This window comes from Helicoverpa armigera, chromosome 2 (assembly GCF_030705265.1).
Source record: "Helicoverpa armigera isolate CAAS_96S chromosome 2, ASM3070526v1, whole genome shotgun sequence".
NCBI classification, from domain to species: domain Eukaryota; kingdom Metazoa; phylum Arthropoda; class Insecta; order Lepidoptera; family Noctuidae; genus Helicoverpa; species Helicoverpa armigera.
Window position 1 is genome coordinate 5,983,116 of NC_087121.1, and position 22,034 is coordinate 6,005,149.

Sequence of the window (22,034 nt, forward strand, 5' to 3'; positions counted from 1 at the left end):
TTACTCAGAGATGTAAATTAAAAAGTTTCTCAATTAACTCAGGCCTTGTAGTAGAACAAATCCAAACAAAATTAATAATAAAACAAAAAAAAAATGTTACACTTATTAAAAGCTGTTGTTGTATTTTATTACTTCATTTCAAGTAATCAAAATTCTGAGCGTAATTTTTTTTCGTCCATAAAGTTTCAGTTCACGTAGCTCGTAAAGAAAAATACAAATGAAGTGATGAATTACGTATAATGTTTTGCAAACCGACGTTAATAAATGATGATGTAAGGAAAACACAGTAAACAAGCTCTACTTTATTTGATTAAAATGTTTATTGATTCATGTTTTAGAAGATAAGGTATAATGTTTGGGAGCTTTGAAAATGGTTACGTTACGTATTTCATAATTGTCTGTCCGGCTTTCACATCAAAACTACTGAAACGAACCTTTTTACCACTCTATTAATCTATTTCATCTTTATTTCTAAATAAACCGGAATATATAATCGTATTGTCTGATCACAACTTGAACACCGATGTTAATATTTGAATAATTCCGCGTAAATTTACCGATAATTTCTCGGAATCCCAAGGGGAAAACCGTACGGAAAGGAATAAACATTTATTAAATCATGCTGTATGTGAGAGTTAGAAATGAGTGTTTTATTGCTGAACCCTGTGTGGCCACGAAAGTAGCACACATGTTCAAGTTTATTTGATTGATATTCAGTTAGCCGGGAAAATATAGAATGTTTTTCAAAAGATTTTCTTCCTTCTACCTCAATATATGTAAATAACATAGTGTAATATATATGTGTGTGCAACAATTTATTGTACACGATTGCGCTTTGCAAAATAGAAGGAGAAAGTTGTTTATTTTCTAAGTTTGTGTAGTTATAGGGAATCACTAAATGGTAAAAGAGTCCGGAAACGTTACATTATAAGTACGATAGGTGGACATACAATGAATCTTCTACACAGCCATCCAATTGGCCAACCTAAGTACGGAAAACCTTTATTGTAAAAATATTAAAGTAAAGAGGTAAACTTCGCTTATTTTAGAGCTTCATGTTAGCATTATGAGCGACGGCTGTCGTAAAACGTCAAAACAATATTAACACGGAAAGTGCTTACATGACGTCTTTTACGATCGTTAAGCTTAGTGCGAACCCCAGAGTATTCCTTCGCGGAACACTCGATAATTAGCTCCGGTATTACCATAACACCTTATTTATATTACGTCGCGTGCTCCATTTTGGTTGCTTTAATTATAACAGGGAATAAGCTTATGAAAATATGCTATTACTACAGAAAATATTCCTTATATAAACCTACGTAATTACAGCCTTGTTAGATAACATTCGATACAACCACGCAGGCATGTATAACTAGAAAAACCTTTCTCGAAATACCACGAATGTCGGATTATTACTTAGTAAGGAATTCTCTTGCTAATATCAGAAATCGCCTTTATTTTTCCGTAATACAAAAGTTGCACGTAAGCCCTCGTGCCGACATCGAAAAACTCGTTAAAAATCAATACGTAGCGGCAATGTTTACACGTAGTCATAGCGAAACCAGCCGTATTGGATGTCGGCCAATAGCGGCGGATATTTGTCTAAAGCCATGACAACCGCGGATACGCACCTGCGCTACGGATATTTGGTCACATACACAACAAACATTACGATTAAACGCGAAAATACTTAACGATGAATCAAGATGCCAAGAAAATCGCGAATAACCTCTACGGAAGAGTCAACGCGCCGGCTGTCGAGAGATGCCGAGTTAACTTTTGCACGGACTTAGAAAAGTCAGTTTTGATGAGCAACTTTGAGAGGCGGGCGTGGAACCAAGTTGGGCCCGACGATGAATGGAACTTCTACTGGGCCTCCACGCAGACGTGCCGCAACTTATTCAGCGTCGAGAGCGGGTACCGGATGAATGACAACCAAATAATAAATCACTTCCCAAACCACTACGAACTGTCGCGGAAAGACTTGCTTGTGAAAAATATCAAACGCTACAGGAAAGAACTCGAAAGGGAAGGCAATCCTTTGGCTGAGAAAGCCGAGGTCGCGTTACACGGAGGTCAAGTGGTAACTCGGTATGTTCATCTAGACTTTGTGCCTGTTACGTTTGTTCTCCCAGCCGACTACAACATGTTTGTCGAGGAGTACCGTAAGTCACCGCAAAGCACCTGGATCATGAAGCCGTGTGGAAAATCCCAGGGAACAGGAATTTTTCTCATAAATAAGTTATCTAAATTGAAGAAATGGTCTCGTGAAGCAAAAACTCCTTTCCATCCGCAGCTGACCAAAGAAAGTTACGTTATATCGCGCTATATAGACAATCCTCTACTAATAGGGGGCAAAAAGTTTGACCTGAGACTTTACGTGTTGGTCACTTCTTTCCGACCTCTGAAGGCTTATCTGTTCCAACTCGGCTTTTGTAGGTTTTGTACGGTGAAGTACGACACAAGTGTTACCGAGTTGGATAATATGTACGTACATCTTACTAACGTTAGTGTGCAGAAACATGGCGGTGACTATAATAATATTCACGGAGGGAAGATGACGGTGCAGAATTTGAGATTGTATTTAGAAGGTACGCAAGGCAGGGCGGTTACCGAGAAGCTGTTCGCGGCGATGCAGTGGCTCATTGTGCATTCCCTCAAGGCAGTGTCATCAGTGATGGCCAACGACAGACATTGTTTTGAGTGTTACGGCTACGACATCATTATTGACAATCAATTAAAGCCGTGGTTAGTGGAAGTCAACGCGTCTCCTTCTTTAACATCTACGACAGTGAATGATAGGATATTGAAATACAAATTGATAGATAATATTCTGTCCGTGGTGTTGCCACCTGATGGTGTACCAGATGTTCGCTGGAATAAAATACCAAACGCCGAAGCTCTGGGTAATTTTGACTTGTTGATTGACGAAGAGTTGTTAGAGAAAGAAGAACCTTCCTCACACAGTCGTGCCGTGAAAACTAAATATAAATGAGTAGAATACAAAACAAGTGCAGTGAACTTATCTAAATAGATTATGTTTGATGAACAATAACGTTGCCAACTAGAATTTGCTATCAGTAGTGGTGTTTAAGCTCTTGGAATATATTAATAACAATACGATATTTCAGTTCAAAGCGAACCTATACCTACATATATGAAATAATATAACAGAGATGTTAGTGAATTGGATAACAGTGCAAGTTGTAATCCTGTGGTTAGTGTAATGCATACATATACCGTTAGGCTTAAGTTAATTTCTAAAATATTATTTACGAAATAACATTTTAAAACATGTTTCGTTATGGTTTTTAACCGTACTATGAAATAGATTCTTGCAATTTTCATAAATAAACATTATGGCGATTGTGACACATATTTTTAATCACTTATTTAATGAGGTCTTCTTGCGAACACACTATATACATCTCCATGTAAAAACGTCTAGCACAAAAACTAACCGGGCACTGACGCAATCTCTTTTAATTAAAAACTATTTTGTGCCGTATCACATGTTGCGACCTCGTAAAGCTGCCACAAGAGAGTGTAAAATTAGAGAGTACATCAAAGAAGCCTTGCATACGTTGCGATTTGCATTTTAAAGTTTGTGGTGGAAAAATAACACCGTCGGGCCATTCTATATGCTAAATAGTGAAGAACTTCCGACCGGTTAATGTTGTACAAGTTTATATCTGCGGCGACCGACGGAACTTGGCTTTGCTGGCAACTTTATAATTTGGCGCTCCGAGGACTCTTTGGGAATTTACGTGAGGGTTTTTTTAACATAATTCAGAGTAGAGGCTTTGTGTGCGGTTTTGCAAAAGCAGATCTGGTGCTGTTTAAAAGAGTTTATATTTCCGGCCAGATTTGGAAAGAAACATGGCGAAACGATAAGGGTATCTAGTCGACTACGAAATTCGAATAAAAACATTATTGCGCCTATTTTAGCAGGCATGTATGACATTTATGATTTCCCCTGTACCGCTTAGCTGTAGGTAGAAAACAATTTGACATTGAAATGATTTAAAAAAACAATATGCTTGATATTGTTTTTGCTATATAATAAACAAGAAACAAAAGTAATAGGTACTTATTACCGATTCGACCATCGATGTGGTAGTCGTTTGCCCGTATGTGGAATTTATTTCAAATTGATGAGTGGCTCGCGTCATTTGCAGTCTGTAATGATGTACGATCATGAGGTACAAAGGCCGCAACGCGTGTAAAGAGCAATTTTGAGGTTCAAAATGAATGCTAAATGACTTTCATGAATGATCGGCTTATATAAAGTATACTTATATGTATATAAAAGTACATGTATAACCAGGGTGAATAAGTATGCAATTCAATTTGTCAGCTTTAAATTGTCAAGTTTCAATTATAATTTGCATAGCCTTTTGTCTTTGTATCTATAATTTAGCTTATTGTGTGTCATATTGCACTTAAGATCTGTTTGTAAATGAAAGTATATCACAACGGCGCATGGATGTATGTAATAAAAACTTACTTAAGATATTAATTGTATCCGATTTCATGATGATTGAAAAATAAATGGTAAGTGGCGAAAACGTTTCTGAAATAAAACCCGGAGCATATCAAAGAGAGCAAATACCGTAAAATAATGGATTGACACGAAAATACGACAAGTACGTGACGTTGAAAACATTAAAATTTGCACTCAGCGAGAATAATGTGGGATCAAAATAATAGACAAAATGTAAAAGCAAATTCAATTTTTACAATGAATAAAATATTTTGACACATATACTACTGTTGTTTAAAAAATATGAATTCTATTACGTGAATACAAAATTGATTACAATATTCAAATCCCTTGTGTTTTATTCAGAAAAAAATTGACAGACCACTGAAATGAATGATTGTAAAATGGGAAAAAACTTAATCCGATTATGAAAACATTGTGGTACATGAAAATTTTAGTGGAAAAATTGGCGCGTGGGATGGCAATACGGCGTCACAAGTGTGCTCTCGTCTTAAGGCGGAGTTCAGATAACAAGTACCTACTTGAGTCGGTCGTCATATTATCAAGATTATTGTAAACTGTTTAACAGACCGACTGACCTTGTGAAGATATGATGACAGCTATTTTTATACCTATTGGTTTACTTGCAAAATATTTGAAAGATAATTTTGAATGTTGTTGCTTTAATCGGGGTAATTAATGCACAGTGATTCACGTTCCATACAAAGGCGGCCATAAATACGAAACTCACAAATACTTTTAATTAACTTATTTTACACGTTGAAATATGTTACGAGAAGTGTAAATTATTAAAATTATAACATAACCACATTCATTTAAAAAATATATCATACTATTTAGGTGTAAAAATGTCTCGCAGTAATTTTGTTTTAGACGATAAACCTAAAACATGTCATACTGCGACTTTTAATGATAAATCTAAATAAATAATGGTTGTTTATATTAAAAACAACCATAAAGGAATAAAATAAAACAGCAAAAATACATGAACAACCTTTTTTGCAAATACACACAAAACACAAAATATACCAGAATATATTCAAGCTCAAAAGTATTTACTACAAACAGATATAACAAATCTAGAACATATTTTGATAGCACACCTTTTGTTTTTGACAGGTAACTTTCGTAAACCTGTTAGGAAGGGATCTGAATGAAGAAGTTGATGGTTCAACTTTGTCAGACTTCTGAGATACATGTAACTCAATTCGCTCTACATCAATATTTTCAACTACATTCAGCCAATCTGAATATTTCTCTATAAACTTAGACCTACTACGATTTGATTTTGCCCAATAATGAGAAATTCGTTTACATACATTCATAATTTTATTACTTAAAATCTCTAGTTTGATATTTATGATGTCATCCGAAAGGCACGATGTTTCGGTCAAAGTATTCAGGACATGTTGCATTTTTCATTTGGACTACCCTCTTTAGAGTGCCAAATGTCAAAAATAGTCGTCCTCGAAACAGATCATTTGAAAACTTTACCTAAAACAACATGAAAGCTGAACTTAAAATATAAAGTTTTTTCAATACTATGGACATGCATACTTTGACACTCCTTTAAACCAAGAAGGGGCAAAAAGATGCAGATGAAACTTATATGGTTTTATAAGAACATCCTCTTTATTCGAAAAACATTTGCCTCAAATGCAGCACTGAGCAGCAAAAAGTTATAGGTCCAAATGAAATCAAAGTATACCAAACAAATCTACAAAAACGATACCTTCAATAAAAAAATAAAATAAAATATTAAGCGCATTAAAAAAAATAAAAAAGTAGTTAATAATAGAAGTACATACCTTGGTCTTGGACCTCCATACTATCACCATACGTAAACACTTGATTTGGAATAGTGACACTCAAAAACAAAGTGTTAAGTTTTGATGACTCACACGTTGCGATAATTAGACTCGAGATGCGCTAACTTCCGATGCACAAAAGTGGTCAATAAGTTGACCTTATGACACGGATATTTAGAGTTTTTGGAAGCTTATTTACTTGTTAATCACTTAGTAAGTAGATCTAATGGGGATAAGCCAATGACATTTTTCGATTTATGGCCTTAGAGTGAATCACTGTGCAATGGTCCCAACACAAAAGAGATAAAAATATTTTGTGACATAGGTACGTAGTCGGTTAAAGAGATAAATGTTTCGGTTTATTTAGGTAGCATGCATGTATTAACACATTTTGTATATTTATGTGTTCACACGGTACTAAAATTAAAATGATACTAAAACAATCACCTAATAAACCACAACACATGCGACAAGTACACCAACTAATATTCACAAATATGAAATTCATCTTCAAGCAAAAAAAGCGCTTGACATCTAAACGTAGCCTTACCGTCTAATATATACGACAGCGCTTTACACCGCGCCACGCCACCTAATGCATGCTGCATACTTTTCCGTCGCATATCGGGGTACCACTATGTGCATTACTTATGTAGTTCCTTCTACGACTTAAAGGAACGCTTACTTGGAACCAACGCAAATTGTAACAAGTACGAGCTTTGAGATTTCTACCGTGTGTATTAATTTTTAATATTATAACGTAGGTGGAGTTGTGGGAATGTGTACCTATGTATGTATCTATGTACGTATCTGTGTAAGCATTCAAGATGATTTTTTTGGTTAGGTATTATAATTGAATACGCTTTCTAATAACAATGGTTTCTTAAATTATTTAAGCGAATAAGTTGAAATAAGCATTGAAAACAGTAGGTATCTATTTCTATTGGTGTTTGCGAACTTTTAATAAAATAGGCAGTTTAGACAGCAGTTTGCATTTAGAGAGCTCATGGCTAAGTAATAGTAAGGCTAGATCTATCATAAAGGTAGACGACGCTTGGCGTAGTCGGTTCGTGGACGAGTGACCATTCTATGTCAAACGAGTTCCTTCGTGTTCGGAAGGCTAGTTCCGTTGGTCTCAGCTGTTTACCGTACAGTTTTACCAAGAGGTTTCAGATTTACCCAGGTTAAGGAGATCAGATGAGCCGTCGCTCCGTGTAAAACAGTGGTACTCAGCTGCACCCTGGTTACACTCGAAGCCAGAGCTGGCTTCAAGAGCAAGAGCTTGGTAAGTTAGTTGAACAAAAGGTATATCTGGAAATAAAGATAATGAAAGCAATTTACGTATGCGTAAGTTATATAAGTTACAAAAGTTCTTTACTATTAACCACCAAAAACAGAATATAAAAATCTACGCAAGCGCCTATTAAAACCGAACTAATTCATTTTCAACTACAATGGATGAAATGGACACAAAACTTTTCAGCCAGCGTTGAATGAGTTAAAAAAAAGTCGGTGGCAAAAAGTTTGGGATGCGGGCAGTAGCCAGGGTATTTTACCGATCGATAGCATACCAGTGAGCTGCCTCCTGCATATTTTAATGTCACGTTTTCGCCCAAGGCTCAGAATGCGAAATAACTTCGATTGAAAAATCCACGAAACGCTCCGTCACTATCAAGTTATTAATCACATTGCGGTGAAAATATACTATTACCTATACAGAATTTGGGAACTTTTTTATATTAATCTTATAGTCATTATGATTAATGAGTTTTGTTAGAGTTAAGTAACTTTTAATTAAGTATTCTGTATAGAGTTTGACCGCGTTATTTCAAAGTTATCTTGAATTTTACTTTCTGTAAAAACTGCTTGAAGTTTACATACCTATTTTACGACAGTCATAAATCTAATTTCTTTTAAAATAAACTCATGTAATAAACCTAGATAAAAATGAAATAAAATTTATATTCTTACTCTGGCTTTATGGTAAATACGTAATACGGTTTTACAGGAGCATAAACTAGGGGTTGACAACGCTGACGTATTCCTGGTAATAATCAAAGTAAGAAACGATTTAGAAAAGGTCTTAAGCCGACTAGCTTTAATGTTCTGGTTTAGTGATGGTAATAATGTTAACACTCTCAGCTTACTTGCCTAAACAAGCTGTTGATTTGCATCCGTACCAAATTCAAGGACAACTTGTGGCATGGTAAAAAGATGTACCCTAACTGAACAAAGCTTTTAATTCAAAACGTTTTAATGCAAAATGTAATAATATTTCGAGTACCTATGTACTGTTCAGTGGGTAACTAGTAAAATATAGATAACAAAAAAAATGAGAATCTAATGCGGCGACATATTGTCTTCAAATTCTTAAGGAGATTCTATTTCAAAAACAATAAATTTGGGATTCACTTTTCGGTTGCTTAAAAACAAATTGGCCAGGTATAGTTTTTATCTCCTAATCTGAACGTTGGACCGACTGTGTTATTTTTGATAGCTTCACACCTGGAACCACGGTAATTTCCACTGCATTGGCAGAGTGGTTCATTCTCTTCAGTAAAGTAACAAACGCCGTTGTTCAGACAATAATTGAAGCACATGTTGATGTCGCACCTCGCTCCAGAATAACCTGACTCGCATCTGAAACAAAAACCGTGTTGAAGAGAGAGAAGAGTCATCGAAAACCACCAGTAGCTGGAGTGTCATAATACACTTTACCTGCAAGAGGGTTCCCCCTCATCACTGACACTGCAGGTTCCTTGGATGCAATAGTTCTGACAGACTGACACATCGCATCTCTCACCGATGTAGCCAGGTGCGCTTGTGCAAGATGTGGCATTAGCTTTCTCACCATGAACACAAATGTTGTCATTGTTGGTGGCATTCTCTTGTAGCAAACTAGTTAGAGTAGGACATTCATGAATTCCTTTAGTTTGTTCTGCAAGTGTATATTTGGCCACGATTTTTGATGATTGCTGGCCTCCAGTCTCGGATTCATGAAGTCCAAGAAGATAGGGTTTCGGCAGTGTATAAACAAACAATTTTACACCATGATCAGCCCAGTAAACAAATTGGTTTGAGATAGACAATGCTGTTGGAATACGATCATTACCTAGTGCTGAGTCGGATTCGTTCGTACCATTCAAATACGCATGATTCAATTTGTAACTGTGGGCTTCATTACGTCTCGTATCAATCCAAAACATTTTCCTTATCTGAGGGTCGATGACAAGATGATCAGGCTCATGGATATCCTTATCTATCACAACTTCTCTTGCTGAGCCATCAAATCGAACTCTCTCTATTGTAGGCTTCGCAATGTTTTTGTTGGTCCAGTAAACAAACCTGCAATTTAATGTCAGTTATCAATCACAATTACTTGCACGTGTATTAGTCACCTAACTCATCCGAAACTTAGAACTTTATTGGACGAATAGCAACACATACGTTATATTAGATACTAGGCGTCCAGTATTCTAGATAAAGTATTTTATTTGATGGAAATTATGAAAAAGTATTTTTGCCTCCTGACGCTTTTGAGCTGTGAAAAATTTCACAACTACCAGATTTCATGAAATTAAATTCCAATGGGTTGATTTACCTACGTCACTTATTACTCATAGTAATCTGGCCTGCACATTCAGACCAGTTTTCCCAACTGTTTTGGGTCCGTGTGATCCGGGCCGCGGCCCAGGAGCGAGTTTCCCCCTACCCCTTCACCGCTATATGTAACGAAGAAAGGACATATCCCCATTCACAATATATGCATTTTAAAATGTACTAAGAATAGGTTTTTTTAGGGTTCCGTACCCAAAGGGTGATTCGGGACCCTATTATTTTCGCTCCTCTGTCCGTACGTTCGTCTGTCACCAGGATGTATCTCATGAACTGTGATAGTTAGAGAGAAGAAATTTTCACAGAAGATGTATTTCTGTTGCTGCTATAAAAACAAATACTGAAAACTAGAATACAATAAATATTTTAGGGGGCTCCCATACAACAAACGTTACGGATTCCGATTCGCACTTGGCCGGTTTTTTTTTAATAGGTGGTGCTCTTCCACTGCTAATTCAAGCAATATCAAAAACAACGTACCCTTCACAACTGTCCACTGCAATAGAACTTGGGATTTGATCAGGCAACTTAATTACAAGATTTTGTTCACTGACGTCGCATTTAGATCCAGACTTTAAAGGTATCGAAAAAATATTTATTTTCTGAACCCAGAAAAGTAAATTCTTGACTGGGTCGTAGGCTATAGTCTGGATCTGTTTCCTGGTAAGTATGAGCTCGATGTCGTTGGATGTGAAGTTCAATCGGTATACGGAAGAGTTGTCTGTCTGTTGGTCGACGATCAGGAGCGTGTCGTGGAGTGCGTCGTAAGCTAACGCCGTGAGGTTCTTAAACTGGAGACTTACGATGCTGTGTGTTACCGCATCGTTTTTAAAAAAATCTATTCGTTTTTCTGTAGCCATTGCGTAGTCTGAAACAGAAAAAACCTGTGTTAGAAACGTGCAAAGTGGCTCTGGTGGATTTCACCTCGGTCAAACACGCAACGACAAACTTCCTTTACATGTATCCAAATGTTATGCCGAGGGAAATTATTATTCATATATATATAGATAAATCGGATAATGAGAAGTTATTTTTTGCATGTCATTTTGAATTGAAATGTTTTTAATAATATGATGATCATTTACTATTTCTGTCTGTTACAGACAAGAAATGAATCACGTCTTACTACAAATACTTACATTAAAAATAAATTATATATGTCGGAGCACCAGAAGTGGTTAGAATCTTTTGATACACTTGCATCTTGTCAGGATATGAAATAATACCACAGTAGTTGTTCACATCGTCTATTATCGTTCAGTACTTCAATAATCACATTGGTTACAATAAATCGGATACATTTCCAAGATCACATAGTCTGAACTTGGTTTCTCTTCGAGATTCCATTTAAAATTATTTCAATTGACGTTGGCACCTCACGTCACCAAGACGACCACAAACAAGGGACCAGCCAGCAATATTGGGCCGCGCTGTGGGCCGCGCCGACACGGCCATCCTGCGCTTTACACGTCCTCGTGTAAGTAGCACTGTAACAGAAATAATACCAAGGAACATCTTTTCGTTCGGCCACACCTGACCATATCATTAAGCTCAGCTATTGTGAAACTTTATTAAAACATTTGTTAAGACTAGGATGCTCCCTTAACCAGGGACATTTCATAAATAGGGGGTTCCCTCAACCAGGTTCCCTTAACCAGGGTTCCTTTCACTAGGGACTTCTCTTTACCAGAGGCTTCCCTTAAACAGGGGCTTCCCTTAAACCAGGGGCTTCTCTAAACAGAGGCTTCTCTTAACCAGAGGCTTCCCTTAACCAGGGGCATCTCTTAACCAGAGGCTTCTCTTAACCAGAGGCTTCCCTTAACCAGGGGCATCTCTTAACCAGAGGCTTCCCTTAACCAGGGGCTTCCCTTAACCAGGGGTTTCTCTTAACCAGAGACTTCTCCTAACTGGAGGCTTCCCTTAACCAGGGGCTTCCCTTAACCAGGGGCTTCTCTTAACCAGAGGCTTCTCCTAACCGGAGGCTTCCCTTAACCAGGGGCTTCTCTTAATTAGAGGCTTCTCCTAACCGGAGGCTTCTCCTAATCGGAGGCTTCTCCTAATCGGAGGCTTCTCCTAATCGGAGGCTTCTCCTAATCGGAGGCTTCTCCTAATCGGAGGCTTCTCCTAACCGGAGACTTCCCTTAACCCAGGGGATACTTTTTTTTTAAATCTCTTTTTTTTATTATCGTAGCCACTTAACCAGCGACACGATTTTGGTCACTTAACCAGTAACCATTTTTACACATTCCCAACGAATCTAAGTAATGTGGGAGAGCCAAGAAAGTACCGAGACTCTTTACAGACTGTTACTGCATGAGCTACGACTACAACGTAGAATGATACCAAGTGTAGTAGGACTAGACTACTTCCATTAATTCTTCTTTTTTTTACTCAATAACTTAGTTCATTGATCAAAGCAAGCTTAGATCTGATTTTATCAAACAACCAATAGTGGTCTAATTACAACATACTTTCTATCTGATGTTCATCAGACAATTCATCAGGGATAGACTTCACTTGTTACAGCTTAGCGAATTCGATACAGTAACTATCAACAATTCAACTGCTAAAACTAAATGCTCACTATCGGTATCATTATCTTCAACTGTATCTGATAAATAATCAAGTTCAAATAGCACGTCGAAACTAAAAACTTCGTTTAAACGTACAAACGTACAACTGAATCTCAATAGTCTGCTAATTCAATCGATAAACGTCAAATGCAATGTTTTTAAATACACTACTGCTTCATATTTTAACGCGACGTTCATAATACATTAACAACAAAACAGATCACCTGATTAACTAGCATAGGAAAACTCGTAAAGTGTCGAATTGACAGTTCACTGTTGGTTCGCCTTTACCACCGCAGAATCGCACGGTATCCTGGCTTGCAACAGCGCGTGTCAGCAACCGCAGCTGCGAGCCATCAGCTCACACGGCGTTAGCGTACGTAGTTGATCACCTTCTCTCCTTCAGCCTCGGCCATCAACATCTGTAGTGATAAGACAAACATGCGCATCGGTAACCAAACATTAGACTTCAGACTTACCATCCGTTATTGTTAGAGATGAGAGCTTAAGTTAACTAACTACATCCAGCCCAGTCCTAGCCTTCTCTCAATAAGTTTGGATTGACTTTCATTCTAACCGAATGTAGCTGGGCATACGTGCCTTATAGGGAGCGATTTCTCAACACAATTACCTAGGCAACCAGTCACACTTCGGCAACACTAGTTATCAGACTTTGTGGCTTCTGCTCTTTTTGGTAGTCAGACTTTTAACACTTTAATTACAGGAACCGTCACAACTACGGCTGTCGTTTAATTCACATCAAACCTTCTACTCGGGATTTTCACCGTCGGTGTGTCCCTTGACAGTGCCAACAGCCTATTCCGGCCTTGTAGGGTACACGATCACAACCACAGTGACATGACACCAACTGTACCACAGATTTTACTCAGGTTTGTTCCCGGCGACTCTTATGCCATCACACAGGCTTTACATGGGTTTATTCCGAATCAACCCGTATCCATCGTAGGTACATCTGAACACGATGAAATTACTAACTGGTTATTCGAGTAGATTAGGTACAGTCTACCAGCAAATGTAAAGTCTGACGCACAATGTAAAGCTGCGCAACTCAATGTAAGTAAATAGAGCAAGTAGATAAGCAAAAGCTTAAGCGTAAGCTCCAGGTCTTCGTCAATCGCTGCCTTCGTCGTATTCTCGGTATATACTGGCCCGAGAAAATCTCCAACATAGAACTGTGGGAACGCTGCGGAGAGACACCGATCGACCAGCAGATCAAACGACGCAAGTGGAACTGGATCGGCCACACGCTCCGAAGGGACCCCGATCACATCCCGAGGCAAGCCCTAGACTGGAATCCCCAAGGGAAGCGGAAACGTGGCCGCCCTAAACAATCCTGGCGGCGGTCGATCATTGCAGAGGCGGCGACTATAGGCAGAACGTGGAGCGAAATAAAGCGCAAAGCTCAAGACCGAACACGATGGCGGAGCACTGTGGATGCCCTCTGCCCTATCTAGGGGACATAGGACTCTAAGTCAAAGTAAGTCAGATAAGCAAAAAGTAAGCGATAAATAACAACAGCGTGCTATTTTGAAGCTATTTTCCAAGGTAGGTAATCAATTGCTATGGCTACGCAATAAGATAAGAAACAGACACCTAAAAAGCTAACATGTGATTGATATTATTCCTATTTACTAGCTAAGATGTCCTCTTAGCCGATTACCAGCTACGACGGCTGTTCTCATGTAAAGAGATTAGCCAACTGCGCAGGACATACTATAGTGAACAAGCATTCGCGCTGACACAGGTGCACTCATTATTCTTTCACTGTCGTAGTCCGATGGGACGGCAATGCGACACGACCGGAGAGAGATCACAAGCAGGACCTAACATACTAAAGGACCTTTACTTGCCTTTACTTTACGTGCCCTCCGATGCACGGGTGCAACAATTAGCAATTTCCAGGCTCCGGAATGCTTTGTGAAAGTTTCTAAGGCAACAAAGCAATTTCGGCCCGACTCGGGAATCGAACCCGAGACCTCGTGCTGAGCAGCCGCGCTTATGATAGCTAGACCTACGAGGCTAACTATATTCTTGCTATAATAGTTTCGTTATCGTACAGGGTAATAATATCACCTGAACGGTGAAACGCTACATACAATGTTCTGCCTACGGCAAAACTAGCTTGTACGAATTGGAAGTCATTGAAAGCAATGAATGAGGTGCTAGGGCCATCAAGCAATATGACGCAGCCCGAGGATCAAACCCAAGTCCTTAGATATCACTACTAAACCAAGGAGATAGTCGACAATTATCAACGTTACGGATGTACGACTTTATAAAAGACGCAAAACAAAATTGGATTGATCTCACCAGGTTCATCATTCATGTTGCTCTTAGTATCTCTGTACGTAACAAACATCGCGTATCGTGTTTGATCACGCTGGAAGACAGCGCGCGGTAGAAGTCATGCGTTGCGCTCGCGGACCCCGCAGTGAAGAGCGAGCAGAGACTTCTTCCACAGGAAGCAGGAGAGGCTCACGGGATCATCACATGCAAAAGATATCATAAATCGGTTAATTTTATCACAACATTTTGATAACAACTCTGATATTGTCACCATAGCAACCAATCTTGTTTCAGTAACCATGGTAACCAAGTCCTGTTATTTTCCGTTGAGACTATGAAAATATCCACTATTTCGTTTCCCCAACAATGCAATTTATGAAACATCGATGTGCGATGCATTCTTTTAGCTGTTCGAGCACTCAATGCCATAAAACGCATTCCTTCAACGGAACAAATCATTGAAATTCTTGCAACAATTGTTAAGATTAGGGTATCAATTTAGGATAGGATTCTGCTAGCATTATCAAAGGCACATCCCGGTGTTTCTTCCCCCAACCTTAGAATTAGCCTGTTCTACGACGTGACACATTCCAGGTATAATGTTCCTTTACACACAATCATAAGAATCGTGTAAACCAGAGGAATATCATCTCGCTTGCTACGCCGAACATCTTCACTTCATTTTTCACCATTAATATTGCTCTCAAAAGCTCTCAACACTGTCCATAACGAATACTTGGTCCGAACGCTCTCGCACCAAATAAACTTCGTAATGCGTGCGTACAGTTCAAATCATTGAACTCAGGCGGTTCCACCTGGAGGACTGTAATCAGTGCCTTCAGAATTCGATCACTTAATTTTAACAAACAAAGGAACGGCGGTTGTCAGTTTCCTTCTCGCAATTTCTTTCAACATGATATTCCGTATTGCATGACGATTCCATGGACAATCTTTTCTAAATCAATCCGCTTCGGTCGTCACACACTTCATTAAATGCTGCACTCCATCAGTAGTACTTGCGTTCAGCGATCCGTAACCATATCGATATCTTATAACGTGTTCTCATTAGCGACTGCATCTGCAGTACGAGTATTCGTCTTTTAGCGCTGCACCAACATCAGAAAGCCAATATGCGAACAAGGCAGAAATCAGTGGGCAAGGTCATCCATCCCACTTCTGATGTCGGAGCACCAGAAGTGGCTAGAATCTTTTGATACACTTGCATTTGTCAGGATATGAAATAATACCACAGTAGTCGTTCTCATCGTCTATTATTGTTCAGTACTTCAATAATCACATTGGTTACAACAAATCGGATACATTTCCAAGATCACATAGCCTGAACTTGGTCTCTCTTCGAGATTCCATTTTAAGATTATTTCAATTGACGTTGGCACCTCACGTCACCAAGACGACCACAAACAAGGGACCAGCCAGCAATATTGGGCCGCGCTGTGGGCCGCGCCGACATATACATATTATATTTTACTAAAGAATTTAGGAAAGTAGGTATACTTTCTTAAATGAGCCATAGCCGCAACTGACTCACAGTGCTCACATTGAAAGAAAGGCTTAAACGCTGTCTTATCTGCATGACATGCCACCTTTGCCCAAAAATGTGTTGGCTTTAGAGCGCGCACACACTACATAGATTTAGTCAGCCGATAGCTGATTTGGGCGCATAAATCACTTTGAAGATAAATGAAAGTAATGGAATGTAACGGCGTCCACGGCCGATTTCGACCACGGCGGCCGTTCTCACTTAAGGAGATCAACCAGCTGCGCAGGACATATTATAGTGCACGAGACAGGTGCAGACACAGGTGCACTCCCTATTCCTTCACTCTCATAACCCGGTGAGACGGCAATCCGACACGAACGGAAAGAGATCAGGCGCAGGACCGACATTTACGTGCTCTCCGATGCACGGATAAATCAATCACCAACTTCCAGACTACAGGCTGCTTTGTGAAAGTTTTAAGAAAACCCACAAAGCGATTTCGGCCCGACCCGGGAATCGAACCCGAGACCTCGAGCACAGCAGCCGCGCTTGCGACCACTACACCAACGAGGCAGGCAGTAAATGGAAGTATACACGTAACAACCATTAGGTATTTGTTCGGTATCAGACCGACTAAAAACTTATATTAAATTCACAATTTTCAAAAAGAATTTCATTTCTTTCCTATTAAGGGCCGACTAAATAACGCGCAGTGTGCGCGCGGGTTTACACAAATAGCGCTCTGTACTCACCCCAGGAGTGGACCAGCCCCGCACACAGCACCACTAGCGCCCACACACTCAGCACTTTGTACATTGTCTCTCAGAAACGGAGTACACAACTATACGCAAGTTCAGATCACAATAAGTATATTGAGGGTATAGCAGATGCGTCCGACTACTACGACTGCTGTCGAATTAATGAAGTTATTATAATGCTTTCTGATAAGTAAAGTAAAACATGCGTTTGAACTACAGAAACAAACAAAGAAACTTGATTTAAGATATTTTTACTATTCGGACTTTCCCTGGTGTAATTGTTGCGAGTATAGCGATACGAACGTTATCGGATTTGAACTCTGAAGACCTTCGATTTTTCATTTATTTATTCTTGCACATATTATTACATTTTTAAATATAAAAATAAAAAACATTTAAAAATATTAAAAAATAGGTTGCCACCGATATCGGGCACAGGGTGCAAGGTACCGGTAGTTAGGGTCCCAGAGACAGAAACCTCCTCACAATACGTGCCGTATCAAGGAGTACTGCATTCTGAATCAGTCCCTTGATCCAGCCGCCTAACGAGAGCCTGCTGAGGTGTGAGTCGAGGCCCTTGGCTATTAGACCATTGGCCGTAACGACAATCGGCACAATAACAGCCGTGTCGACACTCCACATGGCGAAAACCTCGTGTGCTAAGTCGAGATACTTTGTTTGTTTCTCCTTCTCTGCTTTCAAGAGGTTCTCGTCATGCGGAACGGCGACATCGATTATCATCGCGCGGTGCGCTAATCGATCTATCACCACTATATCAGGCTTATTGGCTACAATAGTCGTGTCAGTGATGATAGATCGATCCCAGTACAACGTGATATGGTCCTTTTTTATGGTCAGGCGCATACTTGTAGTACGGTACCTCAAGAAGACCTTCGATTATTATTATTCTACCTGTTTGGTTGGGTTGTTTAATGAAGTTGGAATCTTAAACGAACGGTGGTTTAATGTAGTAGGGAGCCGCAGCAAAAAGAAATTGCGGGGGGGGGGGTATTCATGGGCGGTGGGGGGAGTAGTCAGGGACGGAGAATGGAGGTACTCAGTCCACCTTTGAGCACTGACTGAGAGACTGATAGTTTGAATATGTTTTCTCGAGGAATTCGGCAGATTATAAATATCTATAAAACCAACTTTATTCCATAAACTACTACAATCTGAGAAAAGTTGGCACGGGAAAGAATACATTTTATTTAACTTACAACTGCCTGTTAGCTATTGATATTTATCGCATAGGAATACATTTTAATTTTTCATGTTTCACACATTTTAATGTTTCATAAATCCGTCACGACTTTGGTAATTTTATTATTCATTTAGGTTTACCAACTAAGACACATACAGACAACCTTAAAAATAAAGGTAACAACATTTAGTGTATGCTCTTAAATTGAAGGTAAGCTCAACATTATTTTTAGGCTGTTCAAGTAAAAATTAAAAGTTATTAAAAATAAAAGAAATCGGGTAAAATATACACAACTTTAAAAGGACAATGCCAGGGTCTGGGCTCAAAGTTTGCCCAGCAGTGGGAGTAGTTCCAGCTGGTTCTATAGTGCACTCTGAACACGAAATTCAAAAATTTTTGAAATCGGTCCCAGAGGTCCCGAAAAAAACCGGTTCAAATGTTCTCCATAGATAGTCACTTAACAAAGCCTGAGCCATTTGCCCAGCAATGAAAGTGGTCCAAATAGGTTCTTTACTGCACTGTTAACACGAAATCCAAATATTTTGGAAATCGGTCCCAGAGGTCCCGAGAAAAACCGGTTCTAATGTTAAACTTGTACAGTCACTTTATGAAGCCCAAGCCATTTGCCCAGAAGTGGGAATGGTTAGAATAGGTTCTTTACTTCACTGTTAACACGAAATCTAAATATTTTGGAAATCGGTCCCAGAGGTCCCAAGAAAAACCGGTTCTAATGTTCAACTTGAACAGTCGCTTTATAAAGCCCAAGCCATTTGCCCAGTAGTGGGAATGGTTAAAATAGGTTCTTTACTTCACTCTTAAGGCGGAATCCAAATATTTTTGAAATCTGTCCCAGAGGTCCCGAGAAAAACCGGTTCTAATGTTAGCCAGCCATTGTTAGCAAGCCATTTTAAGCAGCCACAAACCTAACAACCTCTTTTATTGAAATAACATTCAGATAGTTAGTGGTTTCTTTCACTGTTAACAGGATAAAAAAAACAGAAATATACGTTTAAAGGTAATTGTTGTTTCTCTTGATTTTCAGTCTCTATCTACCACAATCAGTCCTAAGTTCGTGTAGCGTCATGCAATTAATATCCGTAATGGCAATGGAAAAATCTTATCAAGACTAATAAAATAAGCTCGAACACGAGGTAGTAAATAGATACCGTTGAGGAGTTCCCTCGTCTCACTGTCGTCTCCATCGTCAGGTCAGGTCTTAACCTCCACTGTTTTGTGGTGTCGGAGACATATACCCGAATGACAAGTTTTTATTCGATATGTGCTTACAATTTCCGAGAGTTCCCTATTGTTTTAAGGTTTCTATCACCAGACCCTGGACCGAATAACAAAGGAACCATTTGGGAAGTAAATCCTTTCAAACAATAAAATGATTGTTTAATTCGGTTGGTAAACGACGGAGTTATGCACGTACTTACGTAAAAATAATACTAACGAACTGAGAAACTCCTCCATTTTTTGAAGTCGGTAAAAAAAATCTCGTTCAATACCTCGTATTTGTCGATTAATATTATAATGCATTTCAATTAAGGTAATAAAAGTGGAATAGTTAAGAGTTCGTAAGCATATTTTTCGTAATACTGAATAAGAGTCAAACCAGTTTTTCTCAGGACTCCTGGGATAGATTTCGAAATATTTCGGTCTGGGACCTATTATAAGCCTATGGAACATAATACACTATGCAGTTACTGTGGGCAACTCTTGAGCCCAACTTCCATACAAAGAATAGCATTGTCCTTTAAAAGTCACAATAGTCTCTGCGCCAAAGCAAGGATTTCATCAAGTCTATCATTATATTCTTTCACACTATGCCGTATACCACAGATAATAGATAGTCTTCTTAAGATTTTTTTCTGTACTTTTTCAGTTCGCTGAATGCTATTTTGATACATGGGATAACACACTACTTAACAGTATTCGATGTTGCTACGCACAAGAGCATAGTAAAGTGCTTTTAATGCTGTTATTGATTTAAATTGTCCAGTGTTCCTATTTAGGTATAAATGCTAACATTTTATTTGATTTGGCAACTATTTTATCTGTATGTGTAGTAAAACGCATATCTAAATCAATAATAATCCCTAAACCTCTGACTTGTTTTACACCCTTTAAAGCTTGTCCCTTCATAGTGTAAGATGTAAAGAATTTATGCTTCTTATGCGAAAACTTTATGTGATAGCATTTATTGATATTAAGTTCCATGGCGTTAGTATCACACCACTGACAAAGCCTATTTATATTATATTATATCATTTTGTAGGAAATTTAGGTCAGAGTCAGAATTGACGATTTTTGAAATTTTGAGATCATATTGTGCGTACATTTCAAAATAAGAGTGGTGAATCGAGTATTTTATGTCATCTATAAACATTGTCAAAAGTATTGGGCCTAGATGAGATCCCTGCGGAACTCCAAATGTAGGTATAAAGGAACGAGATTAGTGTCCATTTACAACCACTTTCGCTTTTCGATCTTTTAAATAAGATGCCAATGCCAGAGAGAGCCATGAATATCAAAAGTGTAATGAAGTTTTTGAAGCAATAAGAAATGATCGACTTTATCGAACGCTTTGCTAAAATCGCTGTATATAGCATCGATTTCATTACCGTTACTGATATCAGTCAATGTTCTTTCAACAAAACTTACAAGATTAGTTAGTATCGATTTATTTTGAATGAAACCGTGTTGGTGTTCTGTTAAACCTTTAATACGCCAGTTAATAAAAGGGCACACCAATGACTCAAACACCTTAGCAAACATAGGAAGTTTGCTAGTGGGTCACGTTCACGTTCACGTTTTTATTCTCAAAACTTAACCTTGAAAATTAGGTTCTTCCTAAAGTAAATAATCTGACAGAAAACAGTCTCATGCGATCTATGCTATCCTGGTTCATTTTTAAAAGTACTCTAAAAAACCAGCCAAGTGCAAGTCGGACTCGCACACGAAGGGTTCCTTACCGATTTATAAAACGGACAAAAATATCGTTTTGGGAGTCCGCCAAAATATTTCGCCAAAATATTTATTTAATTCTAGTTTTCAGTATTTCTTGTTATAGCGGCAACGATAATACATCATCTGTGAAAATTTCAGCCCTCTAAGTATGACGGTTCATGAGATACAGCCTGGTGGCAGACGGACGGACGGACGGACGGACGGACGGACAGAGGAGCAAAAACAGTAGGGTCCCGTTTTACCCTTTGGGTATGGAACCCTAAAAAGAAACCTGATACAAACTTTCTACTTACCAAAATACCTAATTTTAACGTAGGTCTCTCTATTTTCACTACACACACGAACTATGTAATTTCCAAATGATACTCTCCTCTATGATTTCTAACTCTTCTACTACGGGTCTGCTGGAAGAGATTTCGTTAGAAATAAGCTGTACCTTTGTATTATTTTATAATATCTCTACTTCTTTAATATTTTCACTGTGTACATGGTTAAATAAGTAAATGATACACTCACTAATAAATTCTATTAAAACAACAAACAAATAGATAATTATCTAAAACAAAATAAGAACAATGGGAGTGAATTTGCCTGATTTTTTTATTTACACTTGAAAGCTCTAAGCGCTGTCACTCGCGCGTAGACTGATAAAGCTACTCTACTCGGGACTCGTTCTTTCTCATTCACTCGTGAGCGTTCATTGGCTAGAAGCCGCTCCTGTGTCGGCTTACCGAGCGCCCATATTTTGCGCCCATTGCGCGGATCCGATGACGTCATGCAAGCGTAGATTTGTG

General features: G+C 38.6%; 2 protein-coding genes across 2 annotated transcripts; one reads left to right on the forward strand and one right to left on the reverse strand.

The window, feature by feature from the left end:
* Positions 1–1,650: 1,650 nt before the first annotated feature.
* On the forward strand, positions 1,651–3,110 carry LOC110376852 (polyglutamylase complex subunit TTLL1). Its single transcript, XM_021335469.3, has one exon. It carries the CDS (start codon positions 1,700–1,702, stop codon positions 2,996–2,998), a length of 1,299 nt encoding a protein of 432 aa, XP_021191144.1. The 5' UTR covers positions 1,651–1,699; the 3' UTR covers positions 2,999–3,110.
* A 4,947-nt stretch (positions 3,111–8,057) lies between these two features.
* Positions 8,058–17,250, reverse strand: LOC110376545 (protein cueball). The gene is made up of 4 exons (XM_021335045.3): positions 17,064–17,250; positions 10,411–10,798; positions 9,034–9,660; positions 8,058–8,955 (listed from the first exon to the last, which is right to left on the reverse strand). Exons 1-4 carry the CDS (start codon positions 17,125–17,127, stop codon positions 8,739–8,741), a joined length of 1,296 nt encoding a protein of 431 aa, XP_021190720.3. The 5' UTR covers positions 17,128–17,250; the 3' UTR covers positions 8,058–8,738.
* Positions 17,251–22,034: the final 4,784 nt, after the last annotated feature.